The sequence below is a fragment of the Rutidosis leptorrhynchoides genome, unplaced genomic scaffold (assembly GCF_046630445.1).
Source record: "Rutidosis leptorrhynchoides isolate AG116_Rl617_1_P2 unplaced genomic scaffold, CSIRO_AGI_Rlap_v1 contig296, whole genome shotgun sequence".
In the NCBI taxonomy this organism is placed as follows: Eukaryota; Viridiplantae; Streptophyta; class Magnoliopsida; order Asterales; family Asteraceae; genus Rutidosis; species Rutidosis leptorrhynchoides.
Genome location: NW_027266538.1, coordinates 6,204 through 29,573, shown reverse-complemented (window position 1 = coordinate 29,573; position 23,370 = coordinate 6,204). Strand labels below are relative to the sequence as shown.

Here is a 23,370-nt window from a genome sequence, read left to right as displayed (position 1 = left end):
TGATTCACCACTCAATCATATAGTACGAAGGGACAATTGTGTTTGTGTCCGTGAAAAATACTTATAACATGTATATCCGCTTTTTTACGTAAATACTTATTTTATGTGAATAAACAAAATCTTAAAAAAAAAAATTTACTAACCAAAGAATACATCTACGCGTTAGAGGTAGGTTCGACTTAGAGGAAGAAAACGTTCATATAGAAAATTCGATTCAATGTATGATTTAATAATAGAAAATTCCAATACCACCCAACTATTTGATTTACAAAAAGAAACTAATCAAAAAATAGTTCATCTAGAAGAAATCATTTCTGATTGCAATCAGAAATTAGATATAGAAAAGATCAAAGAAATAGAAATATTATTCAGGAGAATGCTGCCCTCCGAACTAGCAAAAGAAATAACAACCAGGTATAAAGCAGACCTATCTTCATTAATTGATGATTCATATAAGAAGATAGAAGAAAATACAGATGTTTTAACACATATCGAAATACAACTAGAACATCTCTATGATGCTAATATGTATTATGATACAAAAGAACTAGAAGCAGATTGGTCCGATCAATCTAATTAGATTTTATTAAATATTTGTACTCTTGTTTTTATCAATAAAAATTTATTTCCTTTCGCTTAGCCAACTTTTCAAATATTATTATCCGCGTCTAAAATTTGGTATCAGAGCTAGAAGATGAATTATAGTCAGAATATAGCCAAAGGAATATATTTAATAAAATTAGAGAAAAACAGTCCAGATCTAAATAGTTTAATAGATTACTGTGAAGGATCTATAGAAAGATGTTTTGACGACCTTAAAATAATTAAAGAGTTAGAAAATGAAAATGAAGACATTAGAACTTTCGATATCCTACGATTAGAATTATCATGTAAAATTGCTCTTTACTGTATAATATTAGAACAACTCAGATCTTACAATAGATAAAAAATGGAAAAGGAAGTAGCTTCGTCCTCATCAACAATTAATACTATAGACTATTTAGATCTTCAAGAAGAAAAAGACAATTTCAAAAGAGATATCTTAGTTAGTAAAAATATAATCAAAAAGATTAAAAAAGAAGAATTAAATCTTAGGGAATGCCAAGATATAAGGACTCCATTAAGAAATCTCTTTAGTAGAAAAAATATACTTTATTTTGGAAAAATTACTGCAGAATATCCAATAGAAATCTCTACTGCTACTGGAGAAACTAGTATACCCATTATAAGTGGTGATGAAATAAAAGAAAAAATTAAACAGCTAAATATAAAACAAGCAGATAAAGATAAAATAGGTTATATTCATATATCGACTGTTCAAATATTGATTAAATCAACATTTATGGAAGGAATAGATTCGCCTATAAGATTAGCAATATGTGATGATAGAATTCAACACCCACGAGATAGAATAATAGGAATAGTAAATGGTAATTTAGCATACACAAAACTAAAGTTTAATGTATCATTACAATTAGGAATACCCTTATGCACAGAAAATTTAGATAGATCATTAATATTAGCATACAAATTCTATAGAAATAACTTAATGGCAAAAGAGGATTATCCTTTCACAATAACTTATGAAATAGGTTATGCCTTATCTAATAGCCACCATAGCATACAATTTAAAGATAATGATAGAATTTATCTAGAAGATTTATTTGGTGTTACAGCCAAAGTAGGAACAATAAAAACGACACCGATAAGTTCGGTACCTAGAATAGATAATATAATAACAAAAGAACGAATATTTCGCAGGCCAAGTATGAGATTAATTAGAGATAATACTAATTACATAGTAGAGGAAGAATCATCGTCTTCTAAAGATAAGGATATACAAAAAGAATTATCAAAATTGAATAATCATCTACTGACAATAGAATCTAAGTTAGAACAAACACTATAAGGACTTAACATTAAGTTTATAAAACCTTTAAGGATTAAGTTATATTTTCTAATAAAGACAAAACAAATAAAAATAAAGACGGGACCCACATGTTTGAAAATTTCAGAAAAAATTGTAAAACCGTATATAACGTTTCCGGTTAGACTACTTAATGTTCACCTCTCCCATTTAATATGTACCAAAGTAGTGCACCCCTAAAAGCCGACGATTCTAACTCTGTTCTAGCTTCATTTTACGTAAATTAAAGGAGTGACGAGTCTACTTCAGGAGCCACCCAAATTTAATATTAATAATAATAATAATAATAATAAAAATAATAATAATTAAAATCACTCTTCATAAAAATATTCTTCATTTTATCTACATTTTATTTATATAAATATTATTTAACCATTATATCTTTGAATGAGTAAATCAATTTCTTTTTTTTTTAATTAATCCATCATCCATGTCTCAGACAAAATAAATGATTCACCACTCAATCTTATAGTACGAAGGGACAATTGTGTTTGTGTCCGTGAAAAATACTTATAACATGTATATCCGTTTTTTTACGTAAATACTTATTTTATGTGAATAAACAAAATCTACGCGTTAGAGGTAGGTTCGACTTAGAGGAAAAAAACGTTTGAGATTTATGAGTAGAATTTTATTTATATAGATATATATATATATTTATTGCATTTATTAAAAATTTTGATGGTTATATAGTTTTCTTTTATACCTATTACGATAGACTATCCAATATTCACTCACGACACATTCCCTAAATCGAATCCATAAATTTTCGAAGGAGGAATTACCGCACCACTAGGTCAAATCCCGATCAACAACTATGTCATTTTTTTATCAATGTTAATCGATCAATGTATTTATGTTATCATTATTTTATAATATAAAATTGAGTTATTTATCATTTTTCGAGACTTTAATTTTTAGTTATAAAACCAAAATTAAGGAGGAACCGAGCAAGTTGACCATGGATCGAGCACGAAATGTGGTCACTGATTACAGGATGGTCAATTTGTATGATAAGAGACTGAAAGGCAGCCGAGCCGCAGCCTTATATAAATACTATCTCCGTCTCAAAATAGATACAAATTTTTACATATAATTTATATGGAAAAATTTATATCTATTTTGAGACGAAATTATTATATAAAACTTCTTAATACTAATATTTTATTTGGGTCCCACGAACTCATGATGGCGTATTTTTTCTTCGACTGGAATTAAATCGGCTTATGTGAGACTTGAAAGAAAGGTTCGTTCAGTTATTAGTGTCGCCATCGTCAGTGATACTCTCTCACCCACTCCCAAAATATTTGATAGGACCCCTAACTTTCTCCGCTGCCGTTATTTAATTTCAACTCCTGAGAAATCCTAAAATAGATTTTTTTTTTTTTTGAAGAGGTCTAAAATAGAAATTAGAAAAATCATGCTCTATATATACATATGAGGTATTTGCAATTAATTGTTCGGAATATGAATGGGTATCTACAATTTCATTTAATTAAGCTTGATAATTCAACTACTGACTTTTGGTGTTGTGGAAAAGTTCTATATACACTATATCTAACAAATGATTATTAGCAATGCCTCGTTATGTTTGTATATTACTAAAAAAAAAAGCTTCTTAGAGAATATTCAATCAGGAATTAAAGCAGTCGCATAAAATGAAATTGTCATTATGATTGTTATTGTTGTTGTGTATGTATAGCGTGAGCCTTCATTTTCAGCCGCTTTCTGAAGCAATGTTATTGGTGGGAGGTGATCGATGCGCTGATGTTTAAAAGATCTATTTGGCCCTCTACAAAGATTTTTTACAAGTTACTAGAACGATTTCTATTTATTTATTTAAAAAAAGAAATAGAAAGAGTGGAGAATCTGATTTCAATTTTTTACAGAATTATATACTTTCAATAACTTCCAGTATCTTGTCATAGGAATATGTATCGAACTAATATTTGGATCTGTATTAACGCATGAAATTTATTTAAAACGTAACTATAGATGAATAACATGTGATAATATATATGTTAATTGTTACTTCCTCTGTATTTTTATAGTGGACGTTTTGAAGTCTTGCACTACTACCAAGGAGCACTACTTTTAAGATAAATATTATTTTCATTTTACCGTTTTATTCTTATTTTATTTTATTTAATTAATTTTTGTTTTGAATGGGAAGAGAGATAAAAGGGTAAATATGTAAATTTTTGCATTGATATTGTAAAACGTCATCTATTGAAATACAAAAAAATTCTCTCAAAACGTCATCTATTTGTATACGGAGGGAGTATCAAATAAAATTAAAATTAAATGAGATCTTTAATTATGTAGGGAAAAATTTGCCAAATCAGAGAGTGATCCAATGATTTAGATATCCGACTTTCTTACGGAAGATCATGGGTTCAATTTTTGAGAGAATGAATTTTGGGTGGATAGATTATTGTATTAGGTATGTCAAGAAAAATGTAGAAAAAAATTTAAAATTATATCTTTATTTTAATTTTCTTATGAAAAAAAATGAGGTTGACATCTTGAAAAAATATGTGACAATGTAATGAGGAAGTATCTATTTCCACCTATATCTGATAAAAATATTAAAAGTTTCGATAAATTTTAAAAACAGTAGATTAAACCCTCTTTCAACCGTTTCTTTCATGTTTCAATTTGACTGTGGCATGGATTCTGAAACTCCATATACATAGAGATTTATTGTTGGATTAGTAAACCATGATAAAAGAAGAAATAAAATTTGTATATAATTTGAAATTTGTGGATTTGTAATTTAGAAATAAATAAAATAATTAGAAGATAAACTTTGTATAAGAATTTCAATTGAAATTAAAAGTTTGACCATAAAAAATTATGATAAATGAAAGTGAATGAAGTGGTGTAATTAGATAAACATTTCTTAGAATGGAGAATGTTTTTTAATATATGTTAAATAGATAGATATATACCATATTTATCCGTATTTATGGACAAATCAATACCAATTTAAATTAAGATTTTTTATAATTTCAAATTATATATAACATATGAGATTAATTAAAAAATTATATAATAATTTATTATTATTTAAATATTTAATATAATCTTTTGATATAATGATTAAGTTAGATAAAAAAAATATAAAAGACAAATTTTAAAAATATTATCGAAATAATATAAAATGGAGAGAATATAATATAAACGTAGTTATAAATGAAAATTATGGATAATATTAAAACACATATTGATAAAAAATTATATTTCAATTCCAAGTTTGAAAATAAAATACCTAATATATATACATATGATATATTGATATTACATAATAAACTGAAAAAAGTATAGGCTTACACTTTGAGAATGAAATTAAAAAAAAATATTTTGAAAACAAACATCATATATATACATTAATATATATATATATTGTATTAAGGTGATTATCGATTTTAGTGGAGAAACTTGATTTGAATATATTAAGATGGTGAAATAAATAAAATAAAATATTAAGTACACAAATGAACATAATATCATTTACTATCATAAAATACTTTTAATATATATATTACATATTAAATTGAAAAAACATATAGGCTTATATTTTATTTTTTTTAAAGATACATAGGCCTATAATTTGAGAATGAAATTAAACAAAAAATTTTGAAAGTAAACATCATATATATATATATATATATATTGCATTAAAATGACTATCTATTTTAGTGGAGAATCTTGATTTGAATATATTAAGGTGGTGAACCAAAACAATAACATATTAAAGACACAAATAAACATAATATAATTTACTATCATAAAGTTATTACGTTATTTTTATGAATATTCAAAAATAAATTCAAACCATTTTTATAAATATATACAATAATATCTTAATATGTAGTATGATAGTAATTTGTATCAATATTTTAATCTTAAAATATTTTTATGGTAATATATTTGATGGTTGATGGTTAATAGGGACGAGAGAAAATTCATATTAAAATTTTAAATAAGAAGAGACTGGAAGGGTATAAAGTATAAAATTTAAATAATAATAAAATTTGAATATAATGAATCAATAATTTCAAAATTTAGTTTAAAAAAAAATAAAATTAAATTAATACACGACATTAATTATTATAAGGTCATTTAAATTTGGTCCTTGTTAATTGTTAAAAAAATTAAGTTAGCCCTAATATATTTTTATTTGAAAGATAAAATCTTTTTTATTTTGAACTTTACATTTAATTATTGGAAATAAATGTGTGATTTACACGTGAAAAACTTATCTTGAATTGAGCTTTATTTTGTATAATTAAATAGATTATAGCATTATTTGGCTTTGCAAGCTATCACCGGATTCTTCGTTATTTGAAATTTTCTCCAGGTCAAGAGATTTTTTACCCTTCCATTAGTGATTTCCAGCTAAAGGGTTTTTTTGATTCAGATTGGACTCCCTGCTCATCTCAAGGAAATATACTACTGGTTAATTTAATTTTCTAGGTGAGGAACTCATTTCATGGAAGTCTAAAATGCATATCACCACTTATTTTTCCAATTCTGAATCTGAATATCGAGCAATGACGACTTGTGAAATTCAATGGCTACTATATTGGCTCCGTGACTTCAAAATTCCTCTTCCAAAACCAGCCATTTTGTATTGTGATAACCAATCGGCTATTCATATTGCCAAGACTGCAGTATTTCACGAACGGACAAAACATATTGAAGTGGATTGTTATGTTGTTCGTGATAAGGTGAAATCTAAAGCGCTTCAACTTCTTCCTATTCATTTCGATCACTAGTTAGCTGATCTCTTCACAAAACCCCAACTAAGGTCGACTTTTCAGTATTTTCTGCGCAAGATCGACATCTGCAATATCTTTGCATGCCGGCGTGAGGGGGTGATAAGGTCAAGGGTCTGTATGATGTAGTCCTTATACTTTTACAGAGTAATAGTTCAATCCTTGTACATTGTTTTATAAATACTTGTACATATCGTATTTCTTATTAATGAGAAAATGGGTTTCACTCCTCAATAGTTATAATAGAGCTCCTGAGCATTTTTTTATCATCACAATATGGTATTAGAGTCTAATTTATTCCCGATGTGTGTGGGGATGTTGATTCCTACATCGAGAAGTTACTATTTCATGGTTTGAACCGACTCCTGGACATCTATAAGTCCACCGTCTGCATACTTACTTGAATTTGGAATGGGGATTTCACAATTATTTAATGTCTATGATTCTATCAAATAAACGTGGATCTAAATTTAATTTTAGAGTCTCATGACTCTTGAGTCCTTATCTATGTACACGTAGTTATTTTAGTCATTTTGGTTAATGACTTTCCATCAAAAAAATGTTTCCATTTTTCATAGAAAGGAAAATATCATCATTTCATATAGGGTTTGATTGTTTAGTGAAAGATGTTTAAAAAATTATTATATCATGAAAAAATTATATTCTCAAAAAAATAAAAAAAAAATTCTTGAACTATTTAGGTTTTTTTGCTATGTGTTAACCTTGAGTCAATGTGCTATTCAAAGTCATCCCCAACAATTTTACTTACTTAAAAAGTGAGAGAATCCTCATCGGCATCTCTATCCAACTATCAAAATTATTGAACCTTTTTATGTATAATTTTAGCAATATGCATATGATGACATCTTGCAAATTGCAATTTATATAATGAGAAAGAATGGCTGCTGCAACTATACAAGTAGACGGAAATATTCTAGCCTCTAGAAGTCTCTAGAGTTACGAAGTCCTAAGTTAGAAAAAAAACAGTTGATGAATGAATCTTCCTTACTTTAAGGCCTATACCTGCAAACTGCAAGTGCAAGTTGGGATTACGAAAAATAAAAAATAAAGTTAAAGAGTGTGCAAGCAAGCAAGTTGCGGCTATTCATTCATTCTATTCTAGCTTTGAAAAACATGTATAGCCCACTAAATAAGCTGCAGAAATTTTGCAACAGTTCCTTGAACAAGGGAAAATGTGCCAATTCGCCCATCAATTTCAGAGCTTTCCACATTTTCCCCTTTCTTTTCACCTTTCATTATATCAGTCCCTTAATTTTTAAAAAGTCCTGTCGAGTTTATGAGTCCGTCATACTTCTAGTTTCCATTTAACTTGGGCTTACCTCGCGAAGATAAACTTTCTTGATGTTAATCCAAAATGTTTCTCTCATATTCCATTTGCATGTCTTTCAAGAAATAATTATTTTGGACTAAATTGTCCTTTACGGTATATATTAGTCTCATTAACAACCAAATCAAATGTTCCCTATTTCAGGCCCAATTAGTTGAGGTTTGAGAATATATATAGCTCCTGGTCTTGGTATGTTAACTAAGAAAGAAGTAGTATGGGAGTATACACAAGTGGATCAGAAGCTTGATAAGTTGGGGACTAGAAGAGATCTGGCGACGATTTAAACATCTACGGTCTGCACGTGACCAACAAGACTCGCCCTCGATACTGATATTGCTCTTCAAGAAAATAGGGTTTTTTTTATGTGTTTATAGACTATAGTTTAGACTTCTCAAAGTGAATAGAGAATTCTTAGAGAGACTAGGTTTTGTATTAAAACCCTAATTTTAATTTATATAGTAAGTTTCATAATCCTTCCTTAATAGGAGTAATATACATTTTACTTACCTATTAATTAGAATATGTTTCGCATAATCGGGCCTAATTTAAAATCGAGATGACGGGTTTAATGCAGGCCTAGCCAGATTTTGAGATGTTCTAAATAAGTTGACACATTTGTCTGGACCACCCTCATTCAGTCAAATGCAGAGACGGATCTAGGATTTGGTGATTGGGGAGTCCGAGAAAAATATTTTGAACTTCAAGTCGAATACGATAATTTTTTAACTTTAAATTCTATCGTATATTTGTGTTGTATTTTAGTTTGAGCGACAAATCTATTTCATTTTGAGGTTGAAGGTTCGAATCTCGTTGAGAACATTTTCAAAAAAAAATCCAATTATTCATGCTATAAATATATAAGATAGAAAATTAATAGTAGTTAAAAAGGAGATTTTAAAATATTAATACTTATAAATAATATTTAATATTAAAAGACTTCCAAATTTATTAGACATGAATATTTGAAAGGTTATGAGAAAAATTTCCAAAGGTCCAGAAAAAGGAATAGAAAAAAAAAATATTACACCTTAACTAGTAATAAAAGAATATATGATATGTATTGTTATCGAGGGTTTAAATTAGATAACGGAACCAAACATAATTACTGTTAGCAATAAAGAGAATTAAACTTAAAAGTAAAAATCAGTACTGACGATCCTGGGTCTTGGTGGGAGTTGTGCACGCGCAAAACCATCTGTACTAGAGTTGATCATGGTAAGAAGTGGCACAATAATATATTTATATATTTTCACCAGAACTCAAAGAGAGATTTAACTCCGACGATCGGAGCTAGGGGTACCATGGCCCCCTCGGTACCCCCTATAAATCCGTCCATGGTCAAATGTGGGACTTCCCTTATCAAAAGCAATATAGTTTTGTAAACTTGTCATCTGATTTATATTTGTCACGTCAGTCCAAGTTAACGCAAACCATGTTAAGGACTAACGTCAGGAAAGTTTAAAAGTAAAGGGGCCAAAATCTAGAAAGATAAAAGAGAAGGACACAATTAGAAAAATGATAAAACTGAAGGACGAATAGGCCCGTATGTATATATATATGTTCAATTTGAACAACTACCAACTACTAACCTGTAAAAGCTATTATTTTTCTTTCTGCTTTATCCAAGGACTAGGACTAGGAGTATTTATATTTATCGTAAATCGAGAAACACATGAGGGGAGAGGGGATGTATGTATCGAGAGAGAGAGAGATTGGACATTCATTTACGATACTTACTAAAGTGTTGCCAGAAAAAACGGCTCAACTGAACAACGTTTTTTGCAACTAACACTTTACTGTTTTTCTTCATAATGTCTGCTTTTTGTTTCCTTCTCACTTACTCTACTAGTCGTATCAATAAATAAATACGTAAATTTTACAAGTACCCTATTTTACTTATATAATATAATGATCTATCATGTGCGCGTTTAATTGAAACGACAGATCAATTTCATGATAATTTGGGAGATTTATTTTATTTATATATTTTTAAAAATGTATTACCTATGTGGCCGGTCACTCAAGTCTCAACACATACATATGACACTCTATCAGTGATTCTCATGACAAGAATTTTTTAATTAAATTAATATTAATATTATGTTTATTTTATTTTATTATAGAAAATATAGCATTGTAATTTTTTAGTTGCTTCGGGTACTTAAAGGCTGTTGACGAAATGATAGAGATGTATTAATTAGTCATCTCGTGGAGACTGGAGGGTATGAAATACAATTAAATTAAATTAAATAAGAAATAATTTGTATAGTTTACAAAAAAATTGAAAAGAAAAAAAATTTAAAAAACTTCATTTGAGGGATTCCAGGGCCGTGGATGTATCATGTATGATCCAATTAAAAATGAAATTCGATTTCCCATATCCATTCACATTGAATTTGAAGTTTGCTCACATGCCGGGTTTGTTCCGGACCCGACCCGTTACAAAACGAACGGACATGAAGCAGTACTAGACTTGCTTCGAAATCCAACCTAGGCTTTTGTTCTGAAATTTTGATTCATAACTTTTCTTTAACGTGTCGATCAATTTCGATAAAGATGTTGAATAAAGATGTATGGGCCCCTGATCCAGTAAGGCCCAGAGTCATTGGGCTTTAATGTAGCCCAAATTTAGGCCCAGGTTTATTTTGAATAGCCCAATGATAATCCAAAGGAGTTCTGCTCGGTTTCGCATTTTGGTTCCTTACGGCTTTTTTTTGTTGCATCAGTTAAATTGGCTCATCTTTGGATTTAAAATTATGAACTTCTATAAATTGTGTGGCAGGCACCCAGAGTGTCAGACTATCAGGGCCGGCCCAACCACTTTTGAGACACTAGACGAAATAAAATTTGAGTCTTATTGATATAAAAAATTTTGTGGTTCGCTAACTTATTGAATGTCATGTGGGAGGCTATGGATGGAAAGTTGTATCAAAAGAGTAGCCTCTTCGACACTAGGAGTCTTTAAGGGGAAAGAAGTAGCACCTAGAGGAGCTTGGTGGTGAGATGATGTGGTGAAGGAGAAAATTAAAGAAAAGAGACTTTTGTTTCGAAACTTGCCTAAATCTCAAGATGTCTCTGCATATGAGAGGTATAAATTGGCAAGTAAAGAGGCGAAAAAGGCCATCAAAGAAACGAAGAACAAGTTCTTTGATGACTTGTATGAAAAGTTAGACACTAGAGAAAGAAAAAATGAGATATATAAAATAGCTCGACATAGAGAGAGGATTAGTAAAGACATAAATGGAATAACATGTATAAAGGACGAGAAGAACAAGGTGTTGGTGTCTGACGTAGATATCAAGTTGAGATGGAGAAACGATTTTGATAAGTCATTCAATGGAGTTCAAAGGGAACAAATCGTGGAGCCTCCTGTGGATGAGGGTAGAAGGATTTTGCTATATGAGGAGGATTCGTTTTCTTGAAGTAAAGGAAGTTTTAAGAAAGATGAAGAATGGAAAATCTTGTGGTCCAGATAATATCTCCATAGAGGTGTGGGAGTGTCTTGGAGATATAGGTATTGCATGGCTAATAAGACTATTTAACAAGATAATGGTCTCGTGCAAAATACCAAATGCTTGGAGAAAAAGCACATTAGTCCCAATTTTTAAAAATATGACGACATCCAAGATTGTACTAACTATCTAGGTATTAAACTCATTAGTCATACTATGAAACTATGGGAGCGGGTCATTGATCATAGAGTGAGAGCTACTACTACGATATTCGAAAACCAATTTGGCTTCATGTCTAGACGGTCGACCATGGAGGCGATCTTATTGGTAAGGGGCTTAATGGAGAAGTATAGAAGCAACAAAAAAAATTTGCACATGGTATTCATCGATCTAGAAAAGGCGTATGATAGAGTCCCTAGAAACATCCTTTGGTGGGCTTCGACCAAACAAGGGGGTCCCTCATCTATATATCAGCCTTATCCAAAATATGTATGAAGGGATACGGACTAGTGTCAGGGCAAATGGAGGAAACTCACCTGATTTCCCGACTAATCGAACCGGAATCGGATTTTGACGGTTCCATTCCGGTTCTTGTATTTAAAAAATTGTAAGAAATCGAACCGAAACCGTCTAAAACCGTCTAGTACAATTCGATTCTAGACGATTCCGGTTCGATTCCACAAATTTCGAAATCGAAAAACGAAATTTCTGAACCGAAACCGGACTGAACCAAACCGTGGCCATCCCTAGGGTTCAATTTTTGTGGCACCATTTTCATTTACTTTCCTTCTCAGCCCACTAGAAGTTATTTTTCTATGGGCCTCTATTTTTTACGATCTCATCCAGGAATATATTATGTTTTCATTGTTTCTTTTCTCCTTTCCATTTGCAAAGTTGTCACATAAAATATATGATCAGGTTAAGTGGTTAACATAAAAAAATTGTACCCGGTCAGGATTTATGACTGTGTATTAATTGGTATATCATAATAAAAAAAGATGAAGAGGGGAATTATTAATCAATCTGTTGGTTAGGGATTCTTTCTAAATGACATCAATATACAGAGACGGATCCAGGATTTGGTGATTGGGGGGTCCGAGAAAAATATTTTGAACTTCAAAGTCGAATACGATAATTTTTTAACTTTAAATTCTATCGTATATTTGTGTTGTATTTTAGTTTGAGCGACAAATCTATTTCATTTTGAGGTTGAAGGTTCGAATCTCGTTGAGAACATTTTCAAAAAAAAAAATCCAATTATTCATGCTATAAATATATAAGATAGAAAATTAACAGTAGTTAAAAAGGAAATTTTAAAATATTAATACTTATAAATAATATTTAATATTAAAAGACTTCCAAATTTATTAGACATGAATATTTGAAAGGTTATGAGAAAAATTTCTAAAGGTCAAGAAAAAAGAATAGAAAAAAAAATATTACGCCCTAACTAGTAATAAAAGAATATATGATATGTATTGTTATAGAGGGTTTAAATTAGATAACGGAACCAAACATAATTACTGTTAGCAATAAAGAGAATTAAACTTAAAATGACTGCATACAATAAGGGTCGATCCTGGGTCTTGGTGGGAGTTGTGCACGTGCAAAACCATCTGTACTAGAGTTGATCATAGTAAGAAGTGGCACAATAATATATTTATATATTTTCACCAGAACTCAAAGAGAGATTTAGCTCCGACGATCGGAGCTGGGGGTACCATGGCCCCCTCGGTACCTCCTATAAATCCGTCCATGTCAATATAGTTGTGTTCATCGACCCTATTTTGCAATTCCACCGTAAAGTATTCCTATCCTATTATTTTTTACCTCTATTTTGTAAATGGCTTATTGTAATACTAATTACACCTAACAACCACGATCGCTAATCTAATCATATTTGCTCTTTTAAAAAAATAAAAAATAAAAAATCATCGACAAAATTATAATTTATAGATTTATTTTAATATTATATTAACACTCGCTATCTCATATTAGAACATAAAATTTTTTCTTCGACGATATACGTGTAATTTATTCTTTTTACCTTTAGTGGATTAAAATTCTGAATCCGTCACTGATTAAAAATATATAATAAATAGAATATACATACATAACAAAAAATTCCGAAATCACTTAAAACTTTTTTTTTAAGAATTTTGCTCTAAGTTGTTGCTTCTAATAGCAATTCCATGGCTCAGTCACATTTAATAGTTCTTGGACTTTAAGTTTTTGATTTATTTTGAAGAGGGAGAGAATACGACATGATATGTGTTATAAAGATGTTCGCATCCATTTATAAGAAAATAATTGCAAGAGCTAATAAACTTGATAAATGAACATTAAGATCTATAATTCTATCTTTAATCAATTAAATCGTTAGTTGGGCTCTAATAATTGTAGTTATGGGATTTAAACTTTAAGAATTATTTTGAGGGCAAACTTAAAATGATTATAATTCGACTATTTTAAAGAAGCGAAACAACAACACAATATTCGAAATAATGACATGATAATCGCGACAAAGAAGTTTGGACACACTCATACATAAAAATGCGAGGACTATTCGACATTTTCTAAAAAATATTGGGAAGAAGTAACTTTAACATCAAAATTTAGTCAGTTTTTTTTAAAATATTTGTAAAATATTCATATGAAATCGGAAAAATATAAGACAACTCTCATTTGTATAATATTCATGTGTTCGAGTTGACTTTTTTGCCCCAGACTTATTAGTATGTAAAGTGTAAGGGTGAGGGCAAAAATATAATTTCTTTCTTTTTTGCTGTTTTCGGCCACAAATGGACGGCTGGATTTTGATTTGCTGAAGATCGGATGACTAACGTTATTGAACATTGAACAGTAGGAACAATAGTATTCTGAGTCTATTTTGGCCATTTTTTTTCCTTCTCCTAAAATACTTTATAGAATCTAGTTACTTCTTACTCGCTTACTAAATAATAATAATCAATAATAAAAAATACATATATAGCAAGAAAGACAAAGTTGTTCTTATAATTTTTTTTTTAAATAATCTCATAATTAAGTTAGTCTGTAAGATCAATAGAGACATGACTTAAGTGTTGGTTCGTAGGTGTTTGTCGTGTTGGTCGGGCTATGATGACCAAAATACCCTTATTTTTTCCACACGAAAAAAATAACCCCACAATTTCACCCCATAACCTACCACGTCTACAGTTAGCCACCACACCAAAACTCAAGCGCCCAGTTTCGTCCATGGATGGATTGTGTAGAGTGGTGAGGAGCACGTGCTGCTCGCTTGATTGTAGCTAGCGTTGATCAGATCAAAGAGGACTCTAATGAGAGTGGTTGAGCGTCTACGGCCTACCCGGGCCAGCAAGACTCACCTAGAGACAAGTAGTTAAGCTAGGTCCCGGGGCGTGGACACGAGTCTCGTAGGAGATGTGTCGGCTTGTGTATGTGTGTGATTAAGTCTCTAGAGATAGAGAGAGATTGTACGGATCGAGCTAGTGAGTTAGGGTTGGGGAGAATAAGATCCTGTGACAAATGTCCAATCACAGACTATTTATAGGGAGTTATTAGGGTTTTCCCGAAAATGACTGTTTTGCCCCCCGAGTGTGAGTCGAGAGAGCCAGGAGGGGGAGGCCGATAGACCCGTGCCAAGACGATGTCTTCATCGGATTCTGTCACAGGGGTCTCGGAGCCGAGCGTCATGTTGGGCTATATCCCTATACGAGCCACTCATAGCCCGATCTGTGTGACATACTCTCAGGCTCGGTCTTTTCGAAAATCCTTTCCCTATCATTCGCCCTTCTTCAACCAATCTCGTCGGCTCTCACCTTACATCCATGTCTCGTGGATTTAATCATCATACCTCTTCAAAACCTGGTCAATTTTGATTGACAACCTTCAAACTCAGACATGCCATCCTATATAACTACATCTAGTCTTAACCAAACTTAAACTCAAGTTTGAATGAGAAAGGAATCTATGGGCTTTGGGTTATTGGCGATGATGAGTGGAGTGGTGGAAACAAAGTGATGAGCGGCGGCAAAAAAATTTGGAATTGGGCGATGAAATTGTAATATGGTTCCGATTTTTCAAGCACGATAGAGAGGAGGTAGTTAACGATAGTATATGTATTTTTAAATTTCATAAAATTGACTTGGCTGCCACGTAAGATAATAATATACATCACTTATTGATTGGACGATCAACACGACAAATATCTAAGGACTAAGTACTGTCCGATGGATAGACTATGGTCGAAGGTTTAATTAGGAACCAAAGAGATGATACGATCTTTAGTACTGGTTTTGATTAAAACGAGACAAACCCAAAATGAATTTTGTCCATTAATTGGTTTGGATTTAAAATTTAAAAGATGTCTGGTGCGTAGGATTAGGTAATTACCAAAGACAAGGAAAGCAATAGTTTTCAAGGCCTTTTTTAAATATTTTTTTGGGCCTTAACCTTCTGACTATTTAATGAATTTTTTTGGCTCTAGGCTGAGGCTTTTTCCCAAGCTGTTGGGCCGGTCCTATGGGACAAATATTCTTTTAGTTATATCGCGATTGAGTTTTTACCAACTCCGACATGCATTTCAACTTTGGTCGAATAATAGAAGAAGAAGATAGTTCTTCATTGTGAGTTGCTATATTTTTACACAATGTTCTATTTATTTAGTTGCATTGTCTCATTACTTTCGGGTGCATGTATCCGATCAATGCGGTAATTTCTATTGACGAATTTCACATTTGTCATTCGTCCTGAAAGTTTGGCTGTGGACGATATTTTCGATAATACTGATAATTTTAATTTAGTTTGGAGGATTGGGGCTTTCATTCGGAGTTTATCGTCAGTTGATATGAACAAACTCGACCACTAAAAATCTTTAAAACTCCATCCATTCCTCAATGTTTATCAATTTTTACATTTTTTTGTTAAAATAGTAAAAATATACAAACATTATGTAATGGAAGGAGTAATAATTTTTTTCCTCATTTATTAAAAAATAATATATATATATTTAGGATAAAATATTTAAATCCCTCAAATAAATCTTAATATAATATTATTCTTTTTATTTTCATATATAATTAATTTAACCCATAATTTTACAAAATAATATATGATTGTTTCCTTCGTTAAGTTTCGTATTAGTTGACCATATTTTTTATGATAACATTTCAAAAATATAATTTTACCCTCTTAATATAATTTTATTTATGATTTTAATCTTAATATATATATGAATTCAATGACCAATAATATTTTATTTACACATTAGAATTGGAGTTATACAATTCTCATTAATTTATATAGTTATGCCTCAACAAAAAATTATAATTTATTAAAATCATTCAGTAATTAAATTTCACTTTCAATATAAAGTTTATAATCGTGATTGTAATTATTATTCAATTATAATTTTATATAATTAACCATCAATATAATATTTTTATTACATTATAATAGTGTGGAGTGTACGACTAAAAACCCTCACCTCATCTCGCGGATGAATAATGGGATGCTCACCGATTGGGATAAACCTTAGTGTGCTTTAAATGAACTATTACTTTCATCTCACAATACATGATATTTTATATTTTTAGGTACATTTATATATATATGTATCTAGTGAAAATTATTTAACTACATATATATATTTACATAAATTTAAAAATATAAAATATCATGTGAGAAAGAGAGAGTATTAATTATAATTATTATCTTATTATTATTATTACTAAAAGGAAAGTGATAAATAATGAGCTAATTATGAAAATTAAACAGTATTTTTCCAAAATTAACGATGAACTTGAAAAAGTTAATAGAAAGGGATGATGTTATATTATTAATAGGATCAAGGTTAAAATAATTTTGAAACTAGGAGGGGCTGATGCTGTCTCAAGGTTTTGAGGAAGTTTAAAATATTTCACCTAGAATTGGAATTTTCCGAGAGTCAAGTTGAGATTGGATTCAAATTAACTGAAATGAACCGTTTATATGAACTGGTAAAATGAATAAAGTTCAAACCAATTGTGGCGATAGGAAATTTTATTAGACGATATTTTATTAGACGATAGCTGGCACGTGCCCTTCGTTAATTATCGTAAAAAAATAATTGGCTGCAATACAGACTAGGTAGACGAGAAAAAAAAGGGATAGAAATTTAAATTTAATAAAGAAAATGAGGATAAGTAGGTCTGATCGATAGGCTCAATCATGGCTAAGTATGACTGTATAATCGATCTAATCTGTAATATCTCATATGGTCCAATTTTAGGGTCTTGTTCTTATTGTCACAGATTCTTTCCCTATGTAAGTTGCTAGATTTAGTTCAAGACTTGATCAAAGTCAAATTCTATTGTTTTTCTTCTTCCTTTTTTTTGATGCTTGATCAAATTAAGTCAAATTCATAGAAAAAGGAAAAGCAAAATGTGTCTTTATGATTTTATCAACGGTCCAACTGATGACGGATCTAGCTAAGCTACCTCTCCCACTTCTAGAAATGTATTTTATATATAGGTTGGTATTCAATATTCATTGTGCATCCAAATGAATATTCATTTTGCTAAATTGAATTGAAATCTCAACAACAAAATCTAAAATGTAATGAATTAGTTCTCTTTGACAAAACAATTAATATCTCATGTTCCTTTCAAAAAATAAAATAAAATAAATATCTCTTATTTATATCTTATAACTAATTAATATTATAATATCCGTTTTCAAATAGACATCGTTTTGTATATTAGGCAAAACGATGTCTATTCGAAGACGAAAAGAGTAATATATAAACTATCATTTTTACCCCCCCTTGATGATCGTTTTTTCTTTTCTAAAGTTACTAACATAATCTACCCTTAAATCTCAATGATTGCTCCCCTATAGAGTCGAACATGTAACTCTCGAAAGAGAAATACCTTAAGCTTGAATATGAGAATACAAATATTAAATTATAATTTTAATAAATAACATCTGCAGCATGTTTGCACATTTTGGCGATGTAAGGTTTATTAACTGGAGAAATTCTTAGAGAGAAATTAATTACATCACATCAACATTCGAGGACATGATACATATAATCCACATGTTATTAAGCATAATGAAGTGTTCACACAATCTCCCTCTAATAAACAAATGAAAGTGAAAGAGTCTATATAAAATATAAATTGATAATAACTTTAACATTATAAATGTAATTTTTTCACGTGAAAATGTGTTTTTTACTCTCCTTACCGGTTTGGATAACTGGAGTGTTAGTTTCCCATCTTGGATAACTCGAGAGTTGACGAAAGGCATTTAATAACTTTAAAGTTTGCAAGCTAGCTATCTAACAATGCATGCATGAAGATGAGATCATAATCAATTTAATTTTTGTTCTCTTACTTTATTTTCTGCTGTCAACAAACACGGCTTCCAGTTCAGAGTCATCGTGTAGCTTTCATTCTTGTGAAAATATGGAAAAATTGATTTTTCTACAGTGTTTTAATGGCAACTTAGAGAAAACATAGTGAGACAACATGAAAAAGCTGCACTGTTACTGAACCCTATTTTATTTCCATTTCGGGGTAATTAAAAGTATAGGCTGGTGAAGAATATGATGCATATGTATATGTAGAAGAGAAAAATGATACATAGGACCACTTTTACTCTGAAATTTACTGATCAATTCAGTGATGAATGATTTTCCTTCGAAAACTAGACTGATTGATTTCATTTAAATAAAAAATATTGTAATTTCAGTTTAATTAAATACTAGCTAACTATATATTGTTCCATCATAAGTACTATTCTATTCTCAAAATTATATATTGGTATGTTTGTGACAATAGTATAATTGATTTATAACATATTCAAAATTATACCTAAAAGTTTGAAATGTCCAAACTTACCAAAAACAAAACTTTGCTCAACTGATCATGATCAGTGACTGGAGTGTGACTGGACTGAAGAAATATTAAGTGAACACTCTAAAGTACTGTTATGTCCTTTTAGACTTCTAATTTAAAGTATTAACTCAATAACTACTCGATTTAATCCCTCAGATCAATCCCCAATATTTTCGTCACCAAAAATATTTTAAAACATTTTTTTTTTAGAAAAGAATACATGCAATACTGATTCCTATGATTTTTGCATTTGTCTTTCACTCCAATTGGGTCCTGGAAATAAATTAATGTATGTCAACCAAGTAATTTAGTAAATTTCCTGAAGAACAGTACTATAAATTGTATACACTATATAGTATACAGACATCCATGTGCTGAACAAGTGAAACTTTCCACTTCCAGTACCAGAACAGAACCATATGAAGTAGAAATATAGAATTTAAATGGGTTGGTTTTTCTTTCAAAAGAATAATAATTTAATTAATAACCTTGATTAAATTATTAAATTTATCAATGCTCATAACAAAGAAATTAAATGACACATAAAGAATAAGGTGAGTACAGAGTAATCACACAGAATTGACGGTTCCTATAAAATTACAAGTGATATAAAGACATAAATGAATGATAATTTATTTCTACTATTTAATGTTGTAATATAATAAGTGGTCGATTAATTATAAGTTAGGTCCTACAACTTGGTCTAATAAAAATTCATGGGATAAGATAAGGTGGTGCAGCACCAGCTTTCTCATCAGCAAATAATAATTCCAAGTAAAGAAGAAACCAACCATGGGAACACAATTATGACTCACAAAAAATTCATTGTAGTTAAAATTTTAATTTCTTAGAAACTATAAGGGTTGATTATTCTTTTCTTCCTCCGCTAAGGTGATGTTCTTATTATAATAATATTAGGTTAAACAGAAAACAGTAAAGCAATATAATCACATATTCTATGGTTTGATTCAAGCTGGTGAATTGTTTTATTAAAAAATATATATATATATATATATATAATTTTCTTCATCTTCAAACTTCTAACTCGAAAATTTTAATTAAAGTATATAAAATATGTGGAATCATACCACAAATCAGCTGCCATACTATTGATATTTCATTATTTTGTCAACCTAAATAAATTTTCCAATAACTAAAATTGTACTTTGTCCCACTTTTTTTTTTTTTTTACGATGGAATTTAACTGACTAAAATTCTATCTTTTGTTGATACACGTTCATGAAAGCTGAAAAGCAAAACAGTCTCACCCAATTGCGATGCCAGTCAGTCACGAATAAGGAAAATAAAATTTAAGACGATCGATCGATCTGTACTTGTAATAAAAGGAAGTGTTCAGAGGTGTCACCGTCATTTACTGATCCTCTCCTTAAAAAGCGTGCCATCATCTATCATCATTCTCCTTATAAATCAATTTTATTTTTTTCATAAAAGATAAATTTTATTGAATAATTAATTATCTTGCTAAAAATGTGGATGATCTTGTATAATTCAGTTATCTCGATCCGTCGGATAAAATTTAAAGAGTTAGGATATAGCAAGAACTATATTCGATAAAGAGAGCGTTCGAAAAATAAAAATTACATATCCAATTTCATTTGTAACATTTCGATACCAATCCATAGGTCGATTTCAATCTCATATGTATTAATCGATCGAGACGTCGCTAATATATACGTATGTATATATGTATAACATGAAGGGAAATAAATTTTATTGATTAAACATGCCGAGTTGACTCATATCAACTTCAAATAATTCTCCAATAAAATTCTAATCATAATTAAAATTTTTAATATCATTTAAAACATCGTCTACGATTCAATTATCCAACCGCATTATAAAAAGAGTATAGTTTTTGAAGAAAGATTTCGAGACATCGAAGCAAAACAACAAATCCAATGTAGTGATCTCTGGTAATAGAGTGTAGCTTGACTAGCTATATCGAAGTAATTCTTAATCCTCTTGTTTGATCAAAATTGAATTCCAATCAGAAAAAGAATGAGTTCCGACTTAGAATAGTAAAAGTTTCTATTAGTCGTTTTGTACGAACACACGTCCCGATGGTCAAAGAGCAAATCATCACATTTGATTGTATAGCGAAATAATAAATAAAATAAGAGAAAACGTGTATATTCTGTTCCTCACGTTTCACCTGTAACACATTTTCAGTTTCTCATGTTTTTCCGTTAGCCTAACAAACCCTCACGTTTTTCCACTAGCGACCAAAAATACCCCTCCGTCTTTAACTTTGCACATGTGGCACCTAGTGGCGCCTAATACGCTAACGTACCAATATATATGTGACACGTGTCATGACACATCATCAAAAATCCATATTCTCCTTACAAAAAATTGTGGCGTGCCAAAAAAATATGACGTGTCACTGACACGTTGTCACAATTATATGAGTTCGTTAGCTTACTAGGTATGAATTGGCGCCACATAGGTACCATGTAGCTGAAGTTAACGGCGGAGATATATTTTTTGTGGTTAGCAGAAAACATGAAGATTTGTTAGGTTAACGAAAAAATGTGAGGGACTGAAAAAATATTACAGATGAAACGTGATGACGAATATATACGTTTTTTTCTATAAAATAATGTTAATTGTAAATACAGAACAGACATATATCAATTTTTAATTAAATTCCAAAAAATATTGGTAGGAAGAGCAACAAAGAGATCGTACAATGACTTTTATAGTCTTCTTTTACTAGGATCGATCGTTATATGACCATATGAGCAAGCTCTCGCTTGTTGATATAGAATCATACTATTCTATCTGTACTGTTCGGTTACGGTTAATGTTAATTTAATGAGAACCAACTACAAACCCCCACCCTTCATTTTTATTCTATATTCACCGTATGTTCTAATTACTTACCGGAAACTTCTCCGAGTTCATATTTTCTGGATTGTTTTACTATCAAATTTGAATGTATACGAATGAAATGTCGATCGATGATTTATTTTGAAGTGAATCTGAAATTTCCGAATGTACGTAACTTTTTTCCATTATTGAGTTAGTCCCTCCCCGACATGAGAATTGTACACTTTGTACGTAAAGACCCCTTATGTATGTTTTTTTCACTCGTAGCTAGGCGGGGAATAATAGTAGGAAAACAAAAATAATATTCATCAATAATCCAAAAATAAAAACTTGTATTAGCACCCTCCTACATGATTAAATTTGGTTTAGGCGCCTTTCAATTTGAATTCCATAAACTATTATAAAAATATAATTAAAAGAGTAGCTAGCTATTCTGACACATTTCATGTGGAGTTTTGTTTTCTTTGAAAAAACTATTGAAAAAGAAAAAAAGATTAGATTTTTTCACTAAAAGGATAACAAAAAAGCCTAGAATTTTCTTTTATTCCAAAACAACTTTTGGTTCATGCACCAAAACATTGGTTCAAATCTAAGCCCTCCAAAATTTGTGGGACCAATTTACAAGCATTGATCGTTTACCATTTTGTTGGACTAACCCTAGATCAGAGGGTTACAATGCTGAGAAGCATCCCCACGAAAATATGGGCAGTCCCTATCATGATTCATAAATTCACCATTAATGATTTCAACACTTTCCTATCAGCTCCCCCTAATCTGTGCATGAAATTTTACTACTTAATATATATATACAATAATATAGATATATATACACAATAGTAATATTTTAAAAATATAAATTTTATTTATTTATATTTTCCTCAGAAAAAACTCAACTTGCTATATAAAGTCTTCCACTCCCAATTGGACGGTTACTGCCATCATTCTCCTCTCTCTCTCTCACTCTTTCTCATTTTATCATCTTCTTATCTCTGCACATTTCTCTGATCCAAAAACCCTAAATTTAAAAAACCTAATTCCTCCCATCCCTCTGCAGTCATCCATCCGGTCAGGTTATCACTTCCGCACTTTCTCAGCCTTTTCCATCTCTCAAGGAAAGGAAATTTCTCTACAT

General features: G+C 30.3%; 2 protein-coding genes across 2 annotated transcripts; both read left to right on the top strand.

Annotated features, from left to right (window-relative positions):
- The first annotated feature begins 949 nt into the window (after positions 1-949).
- LOC139882646 (uncharacterized) lies at positions 950-1,909 on the top strand. The gene has a single exon (XM_071866928.1). It carries the CDS (start codon positions 950-952, stop codon positions 1,907-1,909), a length of 960 nt encoding a protein of 319 aa, XP_071723029.1.
- Positions 1,910-10,612: 8,703 nt separating this feature from the next.
- LOC139882645 (uncharacterized) lies at positions 10,613-11,478 on the top strand. The gene is made up of 2 exons (XM_071866927.1): positions 10,613-10,645; positions 11,074-11,478. Exons 1-2 carry the CDS (start codon positions 10,613-10,615, stop codon positions 11,476-11,478), a joined length of 438 nt encoding a protein of 145 aa, XP_071723028.1.
- The last annotated feature ends 11,892 nt before the right edge of the window (positions 11,479-23,370 follow it).

Coding starts and splice junctions, on each gene's coding strand:
- LOC139882645 (XM_071866927.1), top strand. CDS start 10,613: ATGTTGAATAAAGATGTATGGGCCCCTGATCCA. Junction 10,646..11,073: donor ATGTATGGGCCCCTGATCCA/GTAAGGCCCAGA, acceptor GATGTGGTGAAG/GAGAAAATTAAAGAAAAGAG.
- LOC139882646 (XM_071866928.1), top strand. CDS start 950: ATGGAAAAGGAAGTAGCTTCGTCCTCATCAACAATTAATACTATAGAC.